General features: G+C 44.3%; 1 protein-coding gene across 1 annotated transcript in view; it reads right to left on the reverse strand.

Annotated features, from left to right (window-relative positions):
• ABCC3 (ATP binding cassette subfamily C member 3) overlaps positions 1–24,108 on the reverse strand; it is a 117,437-nt gene that overhangs the window by 42,613 nt on the left and 50,716 nt on the right. The window contains exons 10-15 of the mRNA XM_060252100.1: positions 20,265–20,426; positions 17,404–17,496; positions 13,499–13,702; positions 8,885–9,031; positions 6,780–6,867; positions 2,273–2,339 (exon numbers count right to left, since the gene is read on the reverse strand). Of these exons, the coding sequence (XP_060108083.1) occupies positions 2,273–2,339; positions 6,780–6,867; positions 8,885–9,031; positions 13,499–13,702; positions 17,404–17,496; positions 20,265–20,426 (761 nt within the window). The remainder of the gene's footprint in view (positions 1–2,272; positions 2,340–6,779; positions 6,868–8,884; positions 9,032–13,498; positions 13,703–17,403; positions 17,497–20,264; positions 20,427–24,108) is intronic.

The following is a 24,108-nucleotide window of genomic DNA, read 5'->3' on the forward strand; positions in this document are numbered from 1 at the left end:
CACCCTAAGCAGCGTTCTAGCCCTCTAATGCCAATTGAAGACAATGGGCTGAGATGAACGTAACTTTGCTTAGGATTGCAGTGACGCAGTACTGCCTTAAAATTGCATGAAGTGTTGGCAGAGCTAAAACGGGAGAGCTCTTGCAAAAATCACAAACCTCCCAATGCAGCAAACTGCTTCCTAGTGAATTTGAGAAATCCTGTCCACAGGAGGTTGAAACCTGAATGACTAAATAGCGCTCAGCTAATTTAAAAGCAAACTTTTCTTTTCACCAATGCTAGATGTATTTTGTACGTTAGGTTTCCTGATGCATTCAAGTGTAGAATGTGGGGAACTCACTGAGATCTTTTTTAAAAAATCAGTTTATAAAACTACCCCCCCCCCAAAGCAAGGGCATAATCTAGCCAAACTTTAACACTTGTATGTTGCACAGATAGCAATGGTTTGGGAAATCTCTGCTGAAGGAAGGGATTTCCATCTCAGAACTGGGCTGTCTTGGTTCCCCTTTTCACTGCAGCTCCAAATATCTCCTGAAACACTGTTCCTATGAGGACATGAAGGGAGATGAAGGCCTGCAGTGGGAAGAAGGAAATAATGAAAAACTCCTTCTCTTCGGTAGAAATTTAACACTGGATGTGGAACAATGTGAGAGAGTTAACCATGTGTTTAATTCTGCCACTGAAATTAATGGAACTGAGAGAGCTCAACCTGAGCTGGCTCTTACCTGAAATCTATAGTACTCATAGCTGCAGAGAGAAGTTGGAATATATGTAAGCAATTATAGCGCAGGGTTTCCGCTGGCCACTGTGAATCTAATTAGCCAGTCTCTTCATATCATATGGGAAAGACAGAAGGCAAAAGAAGGGGACGGCAAAAGATGAAGTGGCTGGACAGTGTTACTGATGTAACTAACACAACTCTGATCAGACTTCAGAGGATGGTGGAAGACAGGAGGGCCTGGAGTGACTTCGTTTATGGGGTTGCAAAGAGTCGGACTCGACTATGCGACTGAACAACCACCACCACATCATTACTTCTTTATCACCACCAATCTACGCTTCTCCTGGTAGACCTTTCAGGAATTATTGCAGCAACGAAGGGACGTGATAGAGGTTTATGAAATTATGCCTGGGGTAGAGAAACAGGATACAGGGCACTTTCTCCCCTTCTCCCATAATACTGGACCATTGGTTAGATCCAGCATGGATGATCTTATATTCTTAGCTTCCATGGTTTCTTTCCCATGGAGCTTCAGCCCTGTTTGAAAAGTTTGAACCAGACGAGCAGGACAAATCCCAGAACAGTGGGACAGACTCATGCAATCATTGATGAAGCAAGTAGCATGGCATGAAGCCAGTAAAAAAGCAGCTCCCACACTACTGCAATGTCATAGGAAAAGGCCCAAAGAAACCCCACATTCTGTAAAATTCCAAATGCTTTTCACAGATTTAATCATTCACACCATTTGACCTGGGGCGGAGGCAGTCAATTAAATTTAAGGCATTTCTTTTGAGCACAGTCGTGCTAGAGAATTTGGTTTAGGTTGCCGCTGTGCCCGTTCAGCCTTGTTTACCTCCTATGCAACTCTGATTCAGTGCCTCAGGAAAAAAGATTTTAGCAACCATCTCTGGTTCACACACCACTGTTGTGTTGCACTCCTGTTCTCTGAAAACTGAGATTATATTAATGGATGGGTTGAATTTTCATCATCCTGGAAGCGACCAGCCGTTCCCAAGCACTTCCTCAGTCATGTTAAAAAGCAGATGAAAGATTTAAAGGGTATGTGTGACAGATGTTTATGTTATGCAACAGGAATAACCTTGTGAGTCTGGTCAGCCTCAATAATCCAAGACATCCATCAGTGCAGCCTGATCCTTTGGACACCTCTATTCTTTTTGCCTCTGCCTTAAGAAGGTGGGGAATCAGAACAAAGATGACTTTGCAATTACAGGCAACAGAGAGCTGCTGTGCAATCAGGTACCACCATGCTTACTTTGTCAGTTTGCCTCTACCACACTACTTCTCCTCCATGACAGTAGAGGCATGTGCACAATCTTCCAGCTTTCTCTGTAGACAAATGCTGTGAGCAAGCCCAGTGACTTTGTGAGCCTTGGCTAACATACTGCTTCTGGAACCAATTTGGAGACTCAGTAATTTTTATTGACTTCCCTCTCTTTCTTTCCCTTTTAAGATAACGAATGTACAAAACTCAGCCCTGGGAATACAAGCAGCAGGCAAAATACTGGTATATACAATTGAGCATCATTCTTACTCTTTCAGAGCTGGTTCAAGATCCTTTGCCCAGCTGAATGTTCCATCCCTTACAGTAACAGCATACCCTACCAAAGACAACACAAGATAATACCAAAAGATTAAGGAGAGGGAAGAGCAAAATTTCCACAGTCAATGCGTTGCTAAGGGGAGAAGCAATTTTTGTTGATGACATATGAGGAACCACTGTGATAAGTTTTGTTGTGGCTTCCTTCTGAAGAAGCCTCCTGTCATGTCTGGCCACAAATCGTGCTGTTGAGGTCAATGCCAGATCAAACTTTCAGACATTATGTGGTGCACATTACAGAACTGGTGGTATTTTTAAGAGAGAGACCTATGGAATTGTGTGCTTCTGCAGTAACGTTCACCATCCTCCAAGCAATGCCCATGTTAACGGAAGACAAACAAATCCCTTAAAATAAGAGACAGCAATCCTACCATAAATATTTATCCAATGGCAATTATTGAGATGCACTGTTGTTTATCTGCCCTACCCAGCCATGGCTGTTCTCTAGAGATTATACTCAAGTGCTTTGTGTAGTCTAATTTTCAGCAGTTCAAAAGCACTTCGACGCATCTTTCCCTGAAAAAGGAGAGAATATCCCAAAGGCTGCTGCAGTCAACCACAATGCCACTAGGGAACTGGACTCTCAAGAACAAGAGCAGGCATGTGCTGCAAAGTTGTGTCCTGCTCCATGAGGGTTCAAAACATAAAAGGCTTTACATGATATTGCATTAATCACCCTTTTCTCTCTTTCCTGTCTTTTTTTTTTCTTTTTCACAGAAACTGAAATGCAAAGGAAGTTACATATCATGAAATAGAATCGGCTTACCGCAAACCTTGGGTGAAGCAATCATCTGCCTGTTACAATTTTAAATAAACTTAACACCCTTCTAAGTTCACACGCTACATTGCAACATTTTCACTAGTTCTGGTTTCTTTCTTTGGCCATGTAGTCTGTGGAATTTATAGTGTAAAGAGGTACATGGTAACATCAACAACATCACAGTTACTCTGAATAAACTGTTAAGGCTTCAGTCCTGATTCATAGTCTATGGCAAATGGGACCATAGCTTGAGCTCCAACAGATCACTTCTGTGCACCAAACAATTTCTTCCCGCTGAGTGTGACTTTCTTGTCCCCTGTTTGTGCTACAGTTAAACCCCTCCCCCCCAAATGCTACTCTTAGGGCACAGGGGACTAGACATGTACATTCAGGTCTACCCAAGCTGAAAATCTACCCTTACATCTTGGCAACTCAAATGTATCTGGGTATCCTGGACATATTTGGGGATTACTGGGCAGGTCTGAAAACAGCAGGAGGCTGGAGCACCTCACTGCTGTTTGTGACTTCTACTGCAGCCCCTTTAAAGTTTACAGGGACTGCAGAAGATGGCCTGAGGATCAGCTGTGTCAGTGGGGGGCAGACTGTTCCTGCTGGCTTGGGGCAGGCTTTTCCTGCAGCCCAGTGTAAATCAGTCTACAGAAGAAGCCAGCCCTAGGATTTGCTTTGCCACCAGGAACAATTTGCTTTGCACTGGCTTTTCCTGCAGCTCAGTTTAAATGGGGCTGCAGGAGAAGCGAGCCCAACTGGAATCTTCTGTGCTACCCAGAGCAAGGTACTCCACGCAGCACAGCAGCTACTGGGGCTTGCTTCTCCCACAGCCCAGTTCAAACCAGACTGCAGAAGAAGCAAGCCCAGCCAGGATCATCTGTGCACATGGGGAGCAAACTGTTCACTGCTAGCTCAGCTTTCCACTAGCTTTTTTTTTTTTTTTTTTTTACAAAAACAGTATTTTACTTCTCAGGTCTATTGGATTCCACCCCCCCCCCCCGCCGGCACAAATAAGGGATTTCTGAAAAATCCCAGATCTAAGTACCACACCAGTATTGGGATGAAGGATTTTTTGGAAATCCCAATTTTTTTTTTTAGTCCAATAGACCTGAACTGAAAAAAATATTAGTAGTTGTTCTTTTTTTTTGCGCACCCCTACAGGAGCTTCTTTGAGAACATCATGAGGGGGCACTGTGGGCTGCAGCAAGAGGTGGAAAGGTAATAAAGTTACACTGCATGGACAGAAGAACTTCCACCTATGGAAATGCTACATTGGATCCAAACCCAACTCTGTCTGCCTGGCACCTCTGAACATGCATGGAGTGCTCAGAAGACGTTTCCCTTCCCCGCCATTTCTGGCAACTCTGAAGCGAGAGAGTGGTCTCTCTACTCATGCGTTGCTGCCAACTTCTTCCAAGTAACTTCCATTTATGGAAATGCTACATTGGATCCAAACCCAACTCTGTCTGCCTGGCACCTCTGAACACGTGTGAACATATGAAGACTGAAACTCATAGTCAGTTACTACACATTTCCTTAAATTATATTAGTAATGGCTAGGGTTGCCAAGTCCAATTCAAGAAATACCTGGGGACTTTGGGGGTGGAGCCAGGAGACATTGGGGCCGAGCCAGGAACAAAGGTGTTACAAACATAATTGAACTCTGGCCATCACATTTAAAGGGACAGCACACTTTTTTAAATGTCTTCCTTCCATAGGAAATAAATGAAGGATAGAGGCACCTTCCTTTGGAGCTCATAGAATTGGACCCCTTAGTCCAATCGTTTTGAAACTTGGGGGGTACTTTGGGGAGAGGCACTAGATACTATACTGAAAATTCGGTGCCTCTACCTCAAAAAACAGCTCCCCCAGAGCCCTCGAAACCTCCAGATCAATTCCCCATTATACCCTATGAGAATCGATCTCCATATAGGGAATAATGAAGTACTCAGAAGACGTTTCCCTTCCCCACCGTTTCTGGCAACTCTGAAGCGAGGGAGTGGTCTCTCTACTCATGCGTTGCTGCCAACTTCTTCCAAGTAACACAGACACACCATCCCAAGAGGAAGCCTTTCAATCAGAGACTGAAGCTTCCGGAGGTGGAAAGGCGCATGGTCCTCTGGGGGAGGGGCTTCCCCCTTCCGGCCAGCTGACTGGGGGCGGGAAGGAGCCTGGGAAAGTGGAAGAACCCCCGCTGGGACCTGGGGATTGGCAAGCCTAGTAATGGCTGAGTTTCACATGATCATACTTGGTTCAATTTCTGGTAATATTCTTAACCCTTTTGTAATGTAATGTGTGAAATCAGGCAAACAAACTTTGGAGAAGAGCAAGGTGACCAAATGTTCCTATGAGAGCAAGTAGTATTTCACCTCATATTTCCTTTAGCATGTTCACCATGCCCTTATCACGACAAAGGAACAGCATTGCAAACAAAAATTCCTCTTCTGAGGGAAATAGCCAAAAGTATTTGTACCATTACTACAGTCTAAATCAGGGGTCCTCAAACTTTTTAAATAGGGGGCCAGTTCACTGTCCCTCAGAGTGTTGGAGGGCCGGACTGCTGTTACTGTACAAGGCCGTGGGCCGTCAGTTCTCCGTCTTCTGCATTTCTCTCCCTTCCCCACACCACACACCCCGGCCTGGGAACTCATCTCACCTCGGTATCACCTCACACTCTGTCTCCGCCGCCTCAGCCCAGTGCCGGAAGTGTGCGTTGCTAACACGAGTTTAGGTCACTTCCGGTCTGATTTTGCCATAACCCGGCGGGCCGCATAAACGTCCTCAGCGGGCCGCATCTGGCCCGCGGGCCGTAGTTTGAGGACCCCTGGTCTAAATGCTGTTTCTTATTTTGATGGATCACAAGCTGAAACTGTCGACAACTTCAGAGTATAGTGCTTGATATGAAAATTCTGTCTTCTGCACTGGATTTGGCATGGCTACTGCAGGCATGCAAGCCATCAGCTGATGCTAGAGTAATTCCATGCATGTATAAAACTGCCTTTAGTAGTTAAGACAGTTCTTCCTAGTTGTACTCTTTAGATCAGGGATGTCAAACCCATTTGTTATGAGGGCCAAATCTGAAATAAATGAGACCTTGTCGGGTCGGTCCATGTTATAAACTTTATAAAGGCCACAGACAAACACAATTAAAGATTTTTTTTTTAAAAAAAAAACTTTAAACATTAGCACTTGGTCTTAAAGGTGCTTTCTTTGTATTTCTCCCATGGGATCCAGGGAACTGGGCAAAGGAAGCTCTGGCTCTTTCCTCCCTTCTCCAGAGGACCAGGAGGGGGAACAGCCTCAGCCAATAGAAGGAAGAGAGGCTTGGCTCAGTAGCCCTGCTGTGTTATTGAGAGAGCCCGGCAAAGCAAACTCTGCCTCCCCCCTTCCTCCCCAAGGGAGGAGCCTCAGCCAAGGGCTCTGTAACTCCTGTGCGATTAAGCAAGCCTTGAAAAGCAAGTTGCTATGCAAAAGGAAGCAAGAAAGAGGGAGAAGGAAGCAGATGACAGCCAGTTGCTCGAGGGTCTGATAGGAGCCCTCTGGGGGCCTGATTCAGCTCCCAGGCTGCATGTTTGACACCCTTGCTTTAGATGTTGTGATCCAGCACTGCTGTACAAATGAAGTCTTCCCTACCCAATTTTTCTGCTAAACAACTCATACCAGAATTTTTACCTGGAGTAATCAACTTGGTTTCCACAGAGTTTGGATCGAGTTCATCATGTGACAAGAAATGCTGGATCCTCTTCAAGGAAACACTTGCCTGGGGAGCAAAATGCTCGTTTTATTCATTTTGCCTCATGAGAAATAGCAAACAGGCTGTGTTAGAGTTATCAAGTCGTTCTCCTGATGCAATTCTATTACCACACCATTTTTCCTCCATAACGGACAGCGGCTAATAGGGATGTGCATTTGGCTTCTCAGAATCTAAAAAATACCTCAAAAAACACCTTACCAATATTTTCCAGGTATTTTAAAGCTGAACGCAGTTTGGAGATCTCTATCGGGGTACTTATATAGCTGATCCCCAAAAAAGCTTTTTAAAAAAATTTCACTACATTCAGCTATACTGAGAAGCCTTCTTCTTCAAGCCCCATGGTCTTTTAAAATGCTCACAAGCCCCGTGACAGCATGATTTGGCTAGCTCACTGCTGAGTCATGCTGCTGCCACTGCACTTGGAGAAGACCATAGGCATTTAAAGAGACCATGGTCTCTTTAAACCCCTGCTCCTCCAAGCCTTACCACTGTGATTGTGATGCAACTCGGCTAGTGAATCAGAAAGAAGAAGAAGAAGAAGATGAAGAAGAAGATATTGGATTTATATCCAGCCCTCCACTCCAAAGAGTCTCAGAGCGGCTCACAATCTCCTTTACCTTCCTCCCCCACAACAGGCACCCTGTGAGGTGGGTGGGGCTGGAAAGGGCTCTCACAGCAGCTGCCCTTTCAAGGACAACCTCTGCCAGAGCTATGGCTGACCCAAGGCCATGCTAGCAGGTGCAAGTGGAGGAGTGGGGAATCAAACCCGGTTCTCCCAGATAAGAGTCCGTGCACTTAACCACTACACCAAACTCAGAAAGCACATGCCATCTGAGTTCACTTGCTGAGTCATGCTTGGAGAACGTAGTATGCATTAAATGCCTACCCCTCCAAGTCCTGCTGCCATGGTGGTATAGAATCATAGAGTTGGAAGGGACCCCTAAGGTCATCGTCCAACCCCCTGCACAAATATCTCCCCCTAAGTTCACAGGATCAGCATTGCTGTCAGATCGCTATCCAACCTCTGTTTAAAAACCTCCAAGGAAGGAGAGCCCACCACCTCCTAAGGAAGCCTGTTCCACTGAGGAACTGCTATAACTGTGAGGAAGTTCTTCCTAATGTTCAGCTGGAAACTCTTCTGATTTAATTTCAACCCACTGGTTCTTGTCCTACCTTCTGGGGCAACAGAAAACAATTCTGCACCATCCTCTATATGACAGCTCTTCAAGTCCTTGAAGATGGTGATCATGGTAGCGATGGCACAACTTGGCTAGTGAACTCAGAAGGTACACGTGCCTTCTGCGTTTACTTGCTGAGTCATGGAGCTGCCACTGCACTTGAAAAAGGCAGCAGGCATTTAAAGAGACCACAGTCTCTTTAAATGCCTACTTTTCTGAGCCCCGTGGCGGCGGCAGGGATGCAATTCAGCTAGTGAACTCTGAAGGCATATACATGCATACACATGTGAGAGTAGTCGAAGGTCACCCATGGAGCAGAATATGACAGCGAACTCAGGCTTCCTCTGAACTAGTCAGAAATTCTGTTACAACAAAGATTTCAGGTTTTCACAGCTGGTAACATCATTAGGGTTTGTAGAATCTTTTGGGCTCAAGTGCCGTGTTCTACTGGAGAAAGTTTTCCTTCCAGACGTTTTGTTCTCGGCTGCGGAGAACATCCTCAGTGGCGTTGCAGCTGGAGCAGGCGCTCTGACCTTCTTGGCTGCTGTGCATTGAGTCAATGCACAGCAGCCAAGAAGGTCAGAGCGTCTGCTCCGGCTGCAACGCCACTGAGGATGTTCTCCGCAGCCGAGAACGAAACGTCTGAAAGAAAAACTTTCTCCAGTAGAACACAGCACTTGAGCCCGAAAGATTCTACAAACCCTAATCTGTTACAACACATTGGCTTTCCAACAGGCCCACCACTGTTTCCCCTTTTCCAGCTTTGATATCTAGCCATATGTCTGACCTACAGAGTCCTATTTGCTTTCAATGTAAGCTTCTTTTTTTAAAGGCAGCAGTCTTACCTGTGCAATATTGCTTATGACCTGGGGAAGCATGTTGAGTGGAAACCTCAGAATATTAAACAAGGAGAGAGACACAAAGGCTTTTTCTGCATCGAGGACATTCTTTTCATCCACAGTGACATAAACAGCAAATGTGGTCAGGGCAACCTAGAAATATAAGAACAAAAAGCAACATTCTCTAAAGAAGGAATGAAAAATTGCTTAGGTTTGTTATGCTAATGCGCTATAGAAAAAGAAGGCTCAGAAATGTGATACAAAGAAATGAAAATAATAATGTTGCTGAATGTTGCATTTTTCAACAGCAAACATGTAGAATTTTACTATGACAAATTTGGGGGCCATGGGGAAATCACAGGAGAAATAAACTGCTTGGAAATTCCTAGCTCAGTTTGGGGCTTGAAATAGACAATTCTCCTATCTTCGCCTTTAACTGCCAACATTCATTGCCTCTTGCAGCAGTACTTGTCAGGCCTTTGGAAGGGGAAAGGGTTTTTCTAATGCATAATGTAACAAATCCTTTTGTGGATTCCAGGCAGAAACCGCTACCTTGTCTGTGGACCCCACTTCACTGTCCTACTGACATGCACTTACCATCAAATTTACCATTAAAAGGAATGACAAAGCATTGGAGTGGTCTCCTGACTTCTATGGATCTTACACGTACAGAAAGTCAGTGAGGTTCAGATTTTCCCAGAACAGAGGATGAAAATGGAAAAGTAATTTGTATAGCCAATAGGACCTGTGCACTAGAAAAGTGTTAAGATTTGACGGGAGGAAATTTGCTCAGTTTGGTTTTGAAGGTTGAGTGTTACAGATTGGAAGACTGAGTGAGACAGAAGAGTTATTCATAGCCCACTTTTCTCACTGACACTAAAGGTGGACTACACACTGTAAGTCAATGCAGTCAACAAAATGGGCCATCCTCTAAGCAGTGGAATAGGATAAGGAGTCAGCAGTTTTAAAGGTGTGAGTTGCTCCCATCCTGTTTCTTTCCGTTTTTCTTTTCCTTTCTTTCTTCATTTTGCCCCTCCTTTCACTCCTTCCCTCCTATTTCCTTTCTCTTTCTTTTTTCTCTATTTGTTTCCAATTCACTCCCCCTCCCTCCCTCTTTCTTTCTTTCTTTCTTTCTTTCTTTCTTTCTTTCTTTCTTTCTTTCTTTCTTTCTTTCTTTCTTTCTTTCTTTCTTTCTTTCTTTGTTTTTCTTTCTTTCCCACTCCCCCACTCATTCATTCATTCTTTCTTTCTTTCTGTCTTTTCTTTTTCCCTATTTGCTTTATTTCCCCCTCTCTACCTCCCCCTCTCTCTCCTTTCCTTCCTTGCCATTGCTAATCTGAGTAGACCTGGGGGGGGGGGGAGAGAGAGAGAGAAGCATGAAATGCCCTGCCATTTCATGTTTCCCCAGGCTGCCATTTTGTGTTTCCCCAGGCTAGGGCTGCCAAGCAGGGGTTCCCCCACCCAGGAGGTTCCCAACCCACAGGCCCACATTGGAAAGCCGAGGGTTGCCCAGCTCTTGAGAACTGGATAGACAAGAATATGCAATTATTGACAAACTATATTAATCAAAGACCAAAAGTTGAATCTGAAAATAATTGGTGAATTTTCTGTGACTATTATAATCAATCTTTGTAGTTGCACATTTGAATGACTTAACATAATAGGATAATATTATATGACAATCTCAATAAGAAATAACAAGGGTATTATATTTATGTGACTTCTATTATAATGATTGTTGTGTGAAAATTCATAAAAATTCTTATGAACATATGAAGCTGCCTTATACTGAATCAGACCTTTGGTCCATCAAAGTCAGTATTGTCTCCTCAGACTGGCAGCGGCTCTCCAAGGTCTCAAGCTGAGGTTTTTCACACCTACTTGCCTGGACCCTTTTTAGTTGGAGATGCTGGGGATTGAACCTGGGACCTTCTGCTTACCAAGCAGATGCTCAACCACTGAGCCACCGTCCCTCCCCTGCTCTCCAGGGTCTCAAGCTGAGGTTTTTCACACCTATTTGCCTGGACCCTTTTTTGGAGATGCCAGGGATTGAACCTGGGACCTTCTGCTTCCCAAGCAGATGCTCTACCACTGAGCCACCGTCCCTCCCCTGCTCTCCAGGGTCTCAAGCTGAGGCTTTTCACACCTATTTGCCTGGACCCTTTTTTGGAGATGCCAGGGATTGAACCTGGGACCTTCTGCTTCCCAAGCAGATGCTCTACCACTGAGCCACCGTCCCTCCCTTATAAGGTTATACATGTTATTTCATATAATAGATAAGATAGGATATAAAAGATAATATATCACGAGAAAAAAATAATATTTGACTAGGGCATACAAATGTGTTACAGTATGCAAACATACCGGGTCTGGTGTGAAACTAAATTGCAGCTGGGTGCTCTATTTTAATATGTTATAAACCCTGAGTGTTGCTCCTTGGGCATATTCTGTTTAAAACCTAATATCCTAGTTGACAGTTGATATTTACAAAAGTTATCTGTCAATATTGGCTCAATTGTCTGTCTCCTTCTGAATAAACTGTGCTTTAGTTCACTTTAAAAAGAAAACCACCTTTTTCTGTCACTTTAGCTATTTAACCCTCCCTTATGAATTCAGGCTTCGTTAGGTATATATTAAAGCTCAGGTTTTATCCCCTTGTACCCTTTTCTACACCCCCCCCCCCGGAAACCCTGGTGTGGCGGGGCAGGTGAATCAAGAAAAATCCCATGGGATGGTGTCTAGCCCCCAAGACAGCCATCAAACTGACGTAATGAAGACACTGCTACTCTCAACTGGGAATAGTTACTTCTATCATGCCTTTGCTTGTACGCTTCCAAGTTGCTAGACATTGTGGGATATGGAGTACCAAACCAGCTGGCTCTCTGGCCTACCCAATAGTGGCATCTTCTTAAACAGAGCTTCATGAATCCCTGCTCACTTCTTCAGATATGCTGTATCACAAAAGCTCATACTCTAAATTTTGTTAGTCTTTAAAGTGCTATTGGACTCTTACTCTTTTCTGCTTCATGGATCTAGTTGGGTTTTTTTTTCCTTGTTGGAGGAAATTTTTTACATATCACAGCAAGCATGGCTATTTTGCTTTTGTTAAAGCAGCCACTGAGACCTGATCTGGCCGTGTGGATCCATGCTACAGTAATCTTGAAGGTTTGACTATAGTAATGCACTCATAGGTCTGGCCTCAAAGATAACGCAGAAACTCAGCTTGAATATCATTTGGAACTAGGAGAAGTATGCCCATCATACCTGTTCTGTAATTGCTTCTTTGGCTACCAATTTGTTCCCAGGTGTAATTTAAGGTAATGACCATCACCCACGAAACCCTATACCAGCACTCAAGAATTCTCCATGGTGGCTCCCACTTTGTAGAACAGCATGACTGAGGAGGTTTGGAAGGCTCTTGCACATCTAACATTCCACAGAATGTGTAAAATGTTCAGGAAGACCTTTTTATAAAGAGAATAGGGCTGTAGTTTATAGCTCTGTTTATTGTATGCATTGCTTCTTTTTACTGCACAGTTCTCTAATTTCCATAATCCAGTGTTTGCATTTTTATGTCACATTTTACACTGTTTCTACTGCTTTGTAAAATTCTGTAATCCACCTTGAGCCTCAGCAAGAAAGGGGGATTACAAATAAAGTAAATAAAGAGATCCTGGATGGTGAAGGAATGTTGTTATTTAGTCTTGTACAAATACTGTGAATTGTCTATTTAAATATTAGCATTGTATTGCAGAAAGAAGTTGGTTGCATTAAGAAAAGAGTCGAGCTGAATTGAAGCTGTGTGGAACCTAAACTATTAGAATGGGCAGTATTACAACATGAAAGTTAGGATGGCTGCCGGTTTATAATTTCCTTAGGGTTTGGTGCATGGGAAAGCAAGGCTTCTTTAAACTGAAAGCTTCTTTAAACTGAAAGGCTTCTTTAAACTGAAAGCAAGGCTTCTTTAAACTGGAGATCCAGTTTGGTGTAGTGGTTAAGTGTGCGGACTCTTATCTGGGAGAACCGGGTTTGATTCCCCACTCCTCCACTTGCACCTGCTGGAATGGCCTTGAGTTGGCCATAGCTCTGGCAGAGGTTGTCCATAAAAGGGCAGCTGCTGTGAGAGTCCTCTCAGCTCCACCCACCTCACAGGGTATCTGTTGTGGGGAGGAAGATAAAGGGGATTGTGAACTGCTCTGAGACTCTTCGGAGTGGAGGGTGGGATATAAATCAAATATCTTCATCTACCTCACAGGGTGTCTGTTGTGGGGGAGGAAGGTAAAGGAGATTATGAGCCACTCTGAGACTCTTCGGAGTGGAGGGCGGGATATAAATCCAATATCTTCATCTACCTCACAGGGTGTCTGTTGTGGGGGAGGAAGGTAAAGGAGATTGTGAGCCGCTCTGAGACTCTTCGGAGTGGAGGGCGGGATATAAGTCCAATATCTTCTTCATCTTCTTCTTTTTTTAAAATGCCAATAGAAACAGTGCATATAAACTGCAGACGTTTCGTAGGTCCTTCTTCTCCCCCATGACAAGTTACAAAGGGATTGCTCTGTTATGTCACAGGCAACTCCTCCTACCTAATTACAAGGTTGAAGATACACCAACAAATCTTACCAGAAATGGCGCGCTAACCCATGCAAATGTCGACAAGGCATTGAGATAGGCTGCCTTCCTCAAGACTCTGAGTTCATTCTTTCGTATCTCCAGCACCTTCTCTGCAAAGGATGGTTCCCAAGCATACAGCTTCAGTACTTTTATGCCGCTGAGAATCTCATTCATCAGTTTAATGCGGGAGTCTTTGTACCGCATCTGTTCCACCTAAACGATTTAAGACATCATTAGCTATTATGCCTAAACTGACAACTTGTACCATGATAAATCCCAATGCCTCCATGTGGAAAACAATAAACCAAAATGTCTATGAAACATCACTTCCAATTGTTACACATGTATCGCACACCTGTACAGCACTGTAGACAGATACATTGGTTAAAAACAAATATTTTTATGGGTTTGGTATAGGGCAGAGGTCCTCAAACTTTTTAAATAGGGGGCCAGTTCACTGTCCCTCAGACTGTTGGAGGGCCGGACTGCCGTTACTGTACAAGGCCGCGGGCCGTCAGTTCTCTGTCTTCTGCATCTCTCTCCCTTCCCCACACCACACACCCCGGCCTGGGAACTCACCTCACCTCGGTATCACCTCACACTCTGTCTCCGCCGCCTCAGCCCAGTGCCGGAAGTGTGCGTTGCTAACGCGAGTTTAGGTCGAACGTCACTTCCGGTCTGATTTTGCCATAACCTGGCGGGCCGCATAAACGTCCTCAGCGGGCCGCATCTGGCCCGCGGGCCGTAGTTTGAGGACCCCTGGTATAGGGGGTGAATTGTGGTCACAAATGTTAGGAAGTATCAACACTCCTGGGTGTATATATAGCTATAAATAGTTTTGTGCCTGCTTTTTTTTTTTTTTGTAAATAGAAAAAGAGGTAGACTTTCTATACAGAAAGGTCTTGGGTTCAGTCCCTGGCATTTCCAGCAAAAGGATCTTTAGTAGAAAGGCTTGGAAAGACCCCTGCCCAAGACCTTGGACAACTGCTGTTAATTAAGGTAGATGATAGGGGTAGATGGAACCAGGACAAGCCAGCATTTAATTATAATATAGGTTCATGTCATAGGAACACTACAACGAAACAAAAACTAGGGTTGCCAATCCCCAGGTGGGGGCAAGGAATCCCCCCGCTTGGAGGCCCTCCCCCCGCTTCAGAGTCATCAGAAAGCCAAGGGTAGAGGAAGGAAAATGTCTGCTGGGCACTCCATCATTCCCTATGGAGACCAATTCCCATAGGGTATAACGGAGAATTGATCCATGGGTATCTGGGGTTTGGGGGGCAAAGCATCCAGTGCCTCTCCCCAAAATACCATCCAAGTTTCAAAAGGATTGGACCAGGGGGTCCAATTCTATGAACCCCAAAAGAAGGTGCCCCTATCCTTCATTATTTCCAATGGAAGGAAGGCATTCAAAAGGTGTGCAGTCCCTTTAAATATGATGGCCATAACTCCCTTTGAAGTTCAATTATGTTTGTCACAACCTTGCTCCTGGCTCCACCCCCATTGTCTCCTGGCTGCACCCCCAAAGTCCCCAGATATTTCTTGAACTGGACTCGGCAACCCTAACAAAGACCAATTTTATTTGGACTCTCTTCTACCACTGACCTTTATATAGGATAACTTTCAAGTATGTTTAAAGTAATGAGAGAACAAAGTCATTGTCAGCCAGCACTTCTACATTTTTGTTTCCCTTGCAGCACGACAGTCATAAGGAAACCAGAAACCATCAATCACTCATTGATGCCTTCTTCTGGATGCTTCCTTCATACCTCATCCGTTGATCGTTTAAAGGGGCTGCTGTCATTCAGCCAAGTGAAGAAACATGGCTTCTACAGGTTATCTTTTTTTAAAAGTGAAGTGGGGAAGTGCAAGGTACATCATCCAGCAATGTACTATTTTAAAAATCACACTACCTTTCACTGAATTCATGATAGTTGAGAGAACCAGCCAAAACTATCACTGAAGGTTCTGCAACTCCAAGAGGTTCTCCTCATCTTTGCAGAAAAACCAGACTTTTGTGAAAAGCTCCCTTTTGGGATACCCAGAGGCGTCACTAGGGTGGGTTGCACCCTGGGGTGTAACTGATTCAAGTCACCCCCCCATTGGGCATCACCCCTTTTAGAGGGCTGTGTCACCCCCTCCGCACACAACCCTGCCCACTTCGCATGGCCCCTCCCTCATCCGTAATCCATGATACCAGTTTTGCAGCATTTAAGTTTCCCCCACTCACCCACACGCTTTTAGCTGAGCCGGCGGCAGCGCAGCCCCGGTTTCAGAATCCCGGCCAGCCCACACACAGCAGCAGCATTCTAGTCCCAGGGCCAGCCCCTTCCTGTTGGGGGGGACCATGGGTCAGTGCCTGGGGCCAATGAGAATGCTCTGGGGGAGTGCCGATGGCCCCCTTGGCCCCACCCTAGTGACGCCGCTGGGGATACCCCCTCAAAAGTGAACAGCAGCGTTTCCACACTGCTACAGTGAACAGCAACATTTGCACATGTGGCTCAAATAGCATTATGAAGTACACACAGGCACTGAACACCATTTTGCCTCCTAACATGAAATTCTGCTCTAATAAAGGATGCTGAATAGACCTTACTGGGGCAAAATGCAACAGAAGATGTGTTCTGCAATATCACAGCTATTACATTAAAGATTTGCAGTTTACCATTTGAGTGTAACATTTTTAATCTCTTCAGAAAACCCAGGACTTAAAAAAAACAAAAAAAACTTTCAGCACATATACGTAAACTTCCATCATGTTCCACTTGCGAAACACCACTCATTTTCTCCTGCTTACTGATCAGATCAACGTGTAATTTGGACAGTCAAAGAGAAGAATGTTAAAGTGATCATGGAAGCGGTGCAGATAGCTGCCAAATCCCTTTGGGACCTACACATTTAACAGTCAAGCCTACGCAAACACAGCAATGCAATCTACCCTTTCCAAAACCTACTGAAATGATCTCTTTATGGCCACCCCAATTTCTCAGATTAAAATCTACCTTGTACAATATAGGTTGTTTTTTTTTAGCCAATTACATAATAGGGGAAATCTATGCATTTGTGACCGGAACAAGGGTTGTTAGCTTGAGTTTGTGAGATACCTGGAGATTGGGGGAGGGGAGGTGGAACCTGAAGAGGGTGGGGTTTGGGGAGAGGAGGGACTTCAATGGGACATAGCCATAGACTCCACCTTCCAAAGCAGCTATTTTCTCCAGGTGAATTGATCTATGTTGCATGGAGATTAGTTGTAATAGTAGGCAATCTCCAGACACCAAGTTGGCAACCCTAATGGGAACCAGGAAGACAAACTGTGCAACTAAAACATAAAGGTTCTAAGACTTCCACTGAGCCAGAAAAAAAACCCCAAAAGCTATTTTCACCCATTCAGATAGAGCGACACAGAGAGACTGCTGAGCCAGTTCTGCACTCATCCAATTAGCCTGCTCAGGGACTGAGCAAGTGCCGTGGCTGACAGACTGAAAGGCACTGCTTCCTCCCAATCTTTGGGCAAGGCCTCCATCCATTCAGGACATGCACAGAATTGAAAAAGAGGAAGCACTAACCAAGTACTATGAGAAAATGTTTCTACTACCTCTGCACAGAGAAGAGTGCAGGAGGTCTGTAAGGGGAGGCCAGGTAAATTTGGTCCAGGCAAAGAGGCCAAGCATAAATATGTCCAGATCAGAAGAGAAACAGAATTGTATTGTGCATCAGGGGGAAAAAAAAACTGATGCAGGTAAACAGATGTAGCTTAACAGATACACTGTGAAGGAAAGGGCAGGTGCAAAGAAGCAGAGCTTTCTACAAAGCAGTCGAATTTCTATTGCTCAGCATGCCAAACAAATTCTTCCCATTTCCCTTCGCAGGGGGGCTTGGTCAAGTAATAGAAGACAGAGCTAGATTTCACCTACCTGAAGTGCTCTGGTTTTCATGGCAATAACAGCATTGAATGGAATGAGTAAGACCATCACAGCAACTCCTGCCAGCACAGAAGGCCCTAAAGCCTTCACAGGATGAAAAAAACATGTCAACCAACGTTCTGCTCTTGCGCACTTAGCATTGTATAAAGCTGGAAATGTTAATTCCGTCTAGAATTCTGCTGAGAGCAAGCAGTTGCCTGCATTGGCTATATTCAGATGTCCAATTTCACCATGGCTAAATAAAAAACATGCATATACCCAATTTACGTTAGACTCTTGGGTGGGCTTTGCCCCTTCCTTCTGACATGAGGTGAGAGGAAGTAACAGTGATTTAAGACTAGCTCTGCTTATGTGACTTAACCAGAGTTTATTTCTTCCCCCACAAACTGTAGTTTTAACTAGGGTTTAATTCTGCTTTAGGATCCCATTCAGTGGAATGATAACTAACCCCAGCTGGGTTGTGCACCCACAATTTCTGTGTTACAGTTAACTGGAGTTAGTTTTAAACCACCGCTCCTTTGTTGTGCACCATGCAAGAGGGAAAATGGAAAAAACCAGCAAGCATGTGAATCCCATGCAAACTGGGCTTGAGCACATTTTTTAGACACAATTAAATTGGACGGCTTAATGCAAGTAAAGTAACTTTCTCTAGTTTCTATGAATGGGATCAGATTTGAGAATTAGCTTAACAAGCAGGAGACTCATAAGGACTTGAAAAAACAGTGTCTCTTTTCTTCTGTTGCACTTATTTTCTCTTTCGCTCCCTGAAAGTCTCCACAGCTTCTCTCTCCTCTTCCTGCTTCTTTTTCTCCAAGTCACCAAACAACTAACCTATCGTTATCTGCCTATGTCTCCATCTTCAGCTTCTCCCCCTCCAGCAGCCTCTACCTGGGAAAACGATGTCCCAGTTGCATGGTATCAGCTGCTGGGCTTGGCCCACTTGCATGGCAGGGAATCCACTAGGACTTGCGAGGGGCACCTTACTTCCTCCTGTATTCCACTCCCTGTGTGATTTCTTCTTTCCATTCTCCTAGCAACTCCTGAAGCTCTAACTGGTACATCACCCTGGTTTATATAGGGTGGCTGCTGTTGAACAGTACCTAGCAGCCAGCCTTAGGTGAGACATGCAAGTCAGATGGTAGCAATTCATCCGGTGGTTGCTGCTCCGATGAGTCCTCCATCAAAGGCCAAAACAGCCCTAGAAAGGACCCTTTTTAGTGACACACACCAAACCCAGAATACTGGCAAATTGTTGTGGTTGCCTAGCAGTGGCTGATGATGGTATCCATTTCTTAAAGTTACAAGCAGTCCTTTTACCATTTTTAACCCCTCCCCCAATGTTTGTTTCTTTGGGTTTCAGACTTCTCTGCAAACCTGAGCATTTTTCAGCTTTGTAGAAAGACCTGTCTTGTCTGTTCACGGCTCCAAATTCCAGATTTAAGTACCGTCAGATCTGGTTGGGCTGCAAATCATAATATACAAGCTCCTCATGGAATACTGTATATATATAAGTTCCTCAGGGAACCTGTGGCGAAGGGGCATCCCATTCCCCCATCTTTCCTTCCTGCCTTCTTCCTCACTCCACCCTCATTCTCAGTGCTGTGCCTGCCTGCCACCCCTTTACCCCAAAGTTTGTATGTAGTGGTTAAGTGTGCGGACTCTTATCTGGGAGAACCGGGTTTGATTCCCCACTCCTCCACTTGCACCTGCTGGAATGGCCTTGGGTCAGCCATAGCTCTGGCAGAGGTTGTCCTTGAAAGGGCAGCTGCTGTGAGAGCCCTCTCCAGCCCCACCCACCTCACAGGGTGTCTGTTGTGGGGGAGGAAGGTAAAGGAGATTGTGAGCCGCTCTGAGACTCTTCGGAGTGGAGGGCGGGATATAAATCCAATATCTTCATCTACCTCACAGGGTGTCTGTTGTGGGGGAAGAAGGGAAAGGAGATTGTGAGCCGCTCTGAGACTCTTCGGAGTGGAGGGCGGGATATAAATCCAATATCTTCATCTACCTCACAGGGTGTCTGTTGTGGGGGAGGAAGGGAAAGGAGATTGTGAGCCGCTCTGAGACTCTTCGGAGTGGAGGGCGGGATATAAATCCAATATCTTCATCTACCTCACAGGGTGTCTGTTGTGGGGGAGGAAGGTAAAGGAGATTGTGAGCAGCTCTGAGACTCTTCGGAGTGGAAGGCGGGATATAAATCCAATATCTTCTTCTTATCTAATATGTCTCAAAGCAGAGAATGAAAGCTGCACTAGGCCCAGGGTGGCGATAGTGGGGGCTGATGGACAGATGTGTTGGGAGCTACACACTCTGTGGCAACAACACTCAGTGATAGAGGGAGCCACACTGGATCCAGGGGTGGCAGCAACAACTATGGAGGCCAGCAGTGAAGTGCAAATACATGCCAGGCCTAGGGGGCAGGTAACATTATGAGGCAGCTACAACTTCTCCTCCCTGTATCCCTCCCCAGTGGTTCTGCCCTTCCATCTCCCCACCTCACCTGAAAGCCAGGCACTCAACAGCTGCTGTCTCCCACAGTGTCTCCCCCTCACCACTCCATCAGTGGCTCCAACAGAGAAACACTGTCTGCACATACATAGACAATGCTCCTCTGTTTTGGGATATTTACACCTCTATCCATTCTCCCCTTGTTTTCAGATTTTTCTCCCTGAAGTTTATTGAAAATCTTACTGCTGTATAAGTGTTCCTGATCCAAGGATTCAAGTATCTGCAGTTGGCCACACTCCACTATTAGTGTACATAATTAGTTCTATAGAGCCCTGTAACCCCTATGGAGGTGAGTACATGTCTGAAAAATACTATGGTAAAGGGGACAGAATAAAGAGGTTTTATACCTGCCAGAGAAAGTACAAAGCAAGGCAAATCTGGAGCGGGGCAGACCACAACATGTTTAAAAAGGTTGTCAAATCCATGAATCTTTGGGCATCCACTGACATCAGGTTGACGATTTCTCCAACCGTTGAGGAGCGCTTTGCTGAGTTGGTGATGATTAAAGACTGAACAGACAATGAGAATTTCATTCAGTTAGACTTACTTTGCTTACCCCATAAACTATTGCGATATAGCACAACTGCGGTCCCTTCTGCTCTCTGTGATGATCTGGATTAATAATAATAATAATAAATTTATTTTTATATCCCGCCCTCCCCCGCCAAAGGCAGGCTCAGGGCGGCTAACACGACATGGTATGCACCACGATTATGGTAAAATACAATCATTACAACAAAACAATTAAACAATTAAAATAGATAAAATTACATTCATAAATTAACTTAAAATTAGAAAGACAGTTAAACCATTATAAATTATAGATTTCGGTGCTACAGTTCAAACTATATATAGGATGGCTAGGTGTCGTTTCCCGGGTTTCATCTTAATGCGAGCTGAAAGAGGACAGTTTTGCAAGCCCTGCGAAACTGATCTAGGTCTCGCAGGGCTCGCACCTCTTCTGGTAGTTGATTCCACCATTGGGGAGCCATTGTTGAGAAGGCCTGCTCCCTCGTTGTCTTCAATCTAACCTCCCTTGGCCCAGGGACTTTTAAAAGATTTTGAGAACTAGATCTCAGTGCTCTCTGAGGAACATACGGGGAGAGGCGGTCCCTAAGGTAGGCAGGTCCTCGGCCATATAGGGCTTTATTGCATGCATTCTTCTATTATTGACTTAAGGAGCAAAAATATCCTCTACTTTGTCAAGAATTAAGGCCGATATACACATTTGCTTTTTGTTTTCAAAATCCAAGAACCACAAAAGCAAGACGATACAAGCTAATTTTATCTTCTTGGAGACAACTCTTCAGACACTGCTGGGCTCATGGCACAGTGCCATTAAGACTACATTTGTAACATCTGGTGGGGAGGGAAGGAAGGCAGCATGGTATAGCCTCGTCTTGTCAGATCTCAGTTGCTAAGCAGGGCCAGTACTTGGAAGAGAGATCATCAAGGACGACTGTGCAGACCAAGGCAATTGCAAAGCACCTCTGCTTCTCACTTGCCTTGAAAGCCCTTTACTGTGGTTGCCCTAAGTCAGCTGCTACTTGATGGCACTTTACACACACGCTATTTGGCGTAGCGCACCATACCGATTAAGGGCAAGAACTGGATGTCTTTGGTTCTCATGTAGCCAGGAATTCATAAGGTGACCTCAGATACGTCACTTGTCCCTCAGTCGTCTTAACTGTGTTACGAGGATAACAGTGGCCTACCAAACAGCACCATAACTGAGATACTGTTTGCAAATATTTTATTTACTATATTCATAGTCTGCCAACAAGAGACTCAAAGAAGATTACACAATGTAAACTGATACAATCAACACAAAGAGACATCTCATAAGTCATGAGCAATGCAGCATGTGGAAACAATTAAGACAAAATGTTGAACATGAACATACGAAGCTGCCTTATACTGAATCAGACCCTTGGTCCATCAAAGTCAGTATTGTCTTCTCAGACTGGCAGCGGCTCTCCAGGGTCTCAAGCTGAGGTTTTTCACACCTATTTGCCGGGACCCTTTTTTGGAGATGCCAGGGATTGAACCTGGGACCTTCTGCTTCCCAAGCAGATGCTCTACCACTGAGCCACCGTCCCTCCCCATGAACATATGAAGCTGCCTTCTACTGAATCAGACCCTTGGTCCATCAAAGTCAGTATTGTCTTCTCAGACTGGCAGCGGCTCTCCAGGGTCTCAAGCTGAGGTTTTTCACACCTATTTGCCGGGACCCTTTTTTGGAGATGCCGAGGATTGAACCTGGGACCTTTCGCTTCCCAAGCAGATGCTCTACCACTGAGCCACCATCCCTCCCCATGAACATATGAAGCTGCCTTATACTGAATCAGACCCTCGGTCCATCAAAGTCAGTACTGTCTTCTCAGACTGGCAGCGGCTCTCCAGGGTCTCAAGCTGAGGTTTTTCACGCCTCTTTGCCTGGACCCTTTTTTGGAGATGCCAGGGATTGAACCTGGGACCTTCTGCTTCCCAAGCAGATGCTTTACCACTGAGCCACCGTCCCTCCCCCATGTTATGGCATCAGTAGAAAACAATAAAGTGACAATGGGGTAACAGATGCAGCAGACATATAATATGTGGTATAATCCACAGTCTCTTCCCTTTATGAAGCACCTTCTTGAACTATTTGGTTACAGTACAACTGTGTTATCTTTTCAGAAAAGCTCTCCTAAGTAACTCCAATTTAAGTAGCTTTTAACACATGACATGTGCTTAAAAATGCTAACTATTGTTGTTATTATTAGCAGAGAGCTGAACAATTTTCACTTTGCATGGTGATGGATTACCAGCCTTTGACATTCCAATCACCACAAATATGGGCTTCCATATTATGAAGCTTTAAACTGAGAACTCTTTTCAGAAAACTCATATGAAGAACTGGTTTCCATGTTGCCAGAAGAAATGGAAGCCACTTGAAGTCAATCTGTGGAGCAGCTGTTAGCAGAACGGATACTGTTGTGCAATTGTTTATCTTGTAAGCTTATCTCTAGCAAAGCAGAGATGTATAAAACCCTGGCAACTCACTGAATGTGTAAAAGGGGGAGCGCTTCTGCAACACATTGTGCTGTTACATTATGCATTCATTTGAGTACACACATATAAGCAAACTCATGGGTAGTGCAATCTTGTTAATACAAATGACATGGGAACTTGCAAAACATCTGAGTCATTAGAGGATTAAGCACAAAGAAGGAGGATTTCAGAATTTCCGAAGCAGCTGCACCTGGGATACACTGTTAAGGGCATGCAGGTATATTGTATACAAATATAGTATAGCGTGTAGACATCATAAACATTAAAACCATAACTTGTATTTACATACAACTCTTCATTTAAGAAGTATTTTAGATTGCCACATGTCCATTAAGCTTTTAACATGAACAGTTATGGCTTTTTTTTTCTTTTTAAACCAAATTGATTCTTTCTTACTCTTCTCCACTGACCTACAGGTTTTAAGTAGTATTTATTAAACATGACTAAGACTATGAGAAAGAAAGGAAGAATTCAGTATAGAGAGGACTAATACATAAGCTACAAAACAGCTGTTTTCTTGTAAATTGCCTGAATCCTTGTAGGCTGAACTAAAAATTTAGCTTAAAAAAGTAAATTTTCTACTCTTGAGTCTGTTAATACTCTTATATTGAGTATAAGAGTTGAAAAATACTGTTTTCTACTTTTGAGTCTGTTAATAGTTTAGGAGCTAGAATATCTACAGAAGTCTCCGTTCACTGTAATGTCAAAGGTGTAATCCATTTCAGTCTCACCTTGCTATACCAGGGAAATTCAAACAAAACATTACAGATTCAATAGCACCCAAGCCATAGCCACAATATCTATTTTTGAGAACGGAATGTCCAATATGTGGCCTTCAGAAACTGCAGAAGGTAGTGCATTTAATCTTGCCAGAAGGTAGTGCATTTAATCTTGCAAGCATAATTGCTCATCTATACTTTGGGACTGTTAACCCGAACAAATAAATTGGAATTGTAAAGCTTGGGGGAATCCACAAGTAGATGGAACTGGTAACCCACCAAGCTCTGCATATGGTGCTCTTTGCATCTATCTTTATAATTACTTTCTTGATGGTTTTACAAGATAAAGGCCATCCTAGAGCATCAATTACATTTCCTGAGCATTACACGACATTCAGTTTTTCTTCTATCGCTTGGTTCC

This window comes from Heteronotia binoei, chromosome 13 (genome assembly GCF_032191835.1).
Source record: "Heteronotia binoei isolate CCM8104 ecotype False Entrance Well chromosome 13, APGP_CSIRO_Hbin_v1, whole genome shotgun sequence".
Lineage (NCBI taxonomy): Eukaryota > Metazoa > Chordata > Lepidosauria > Squamata > Gekkonidae > Heteronotia > Heteronotia binoei.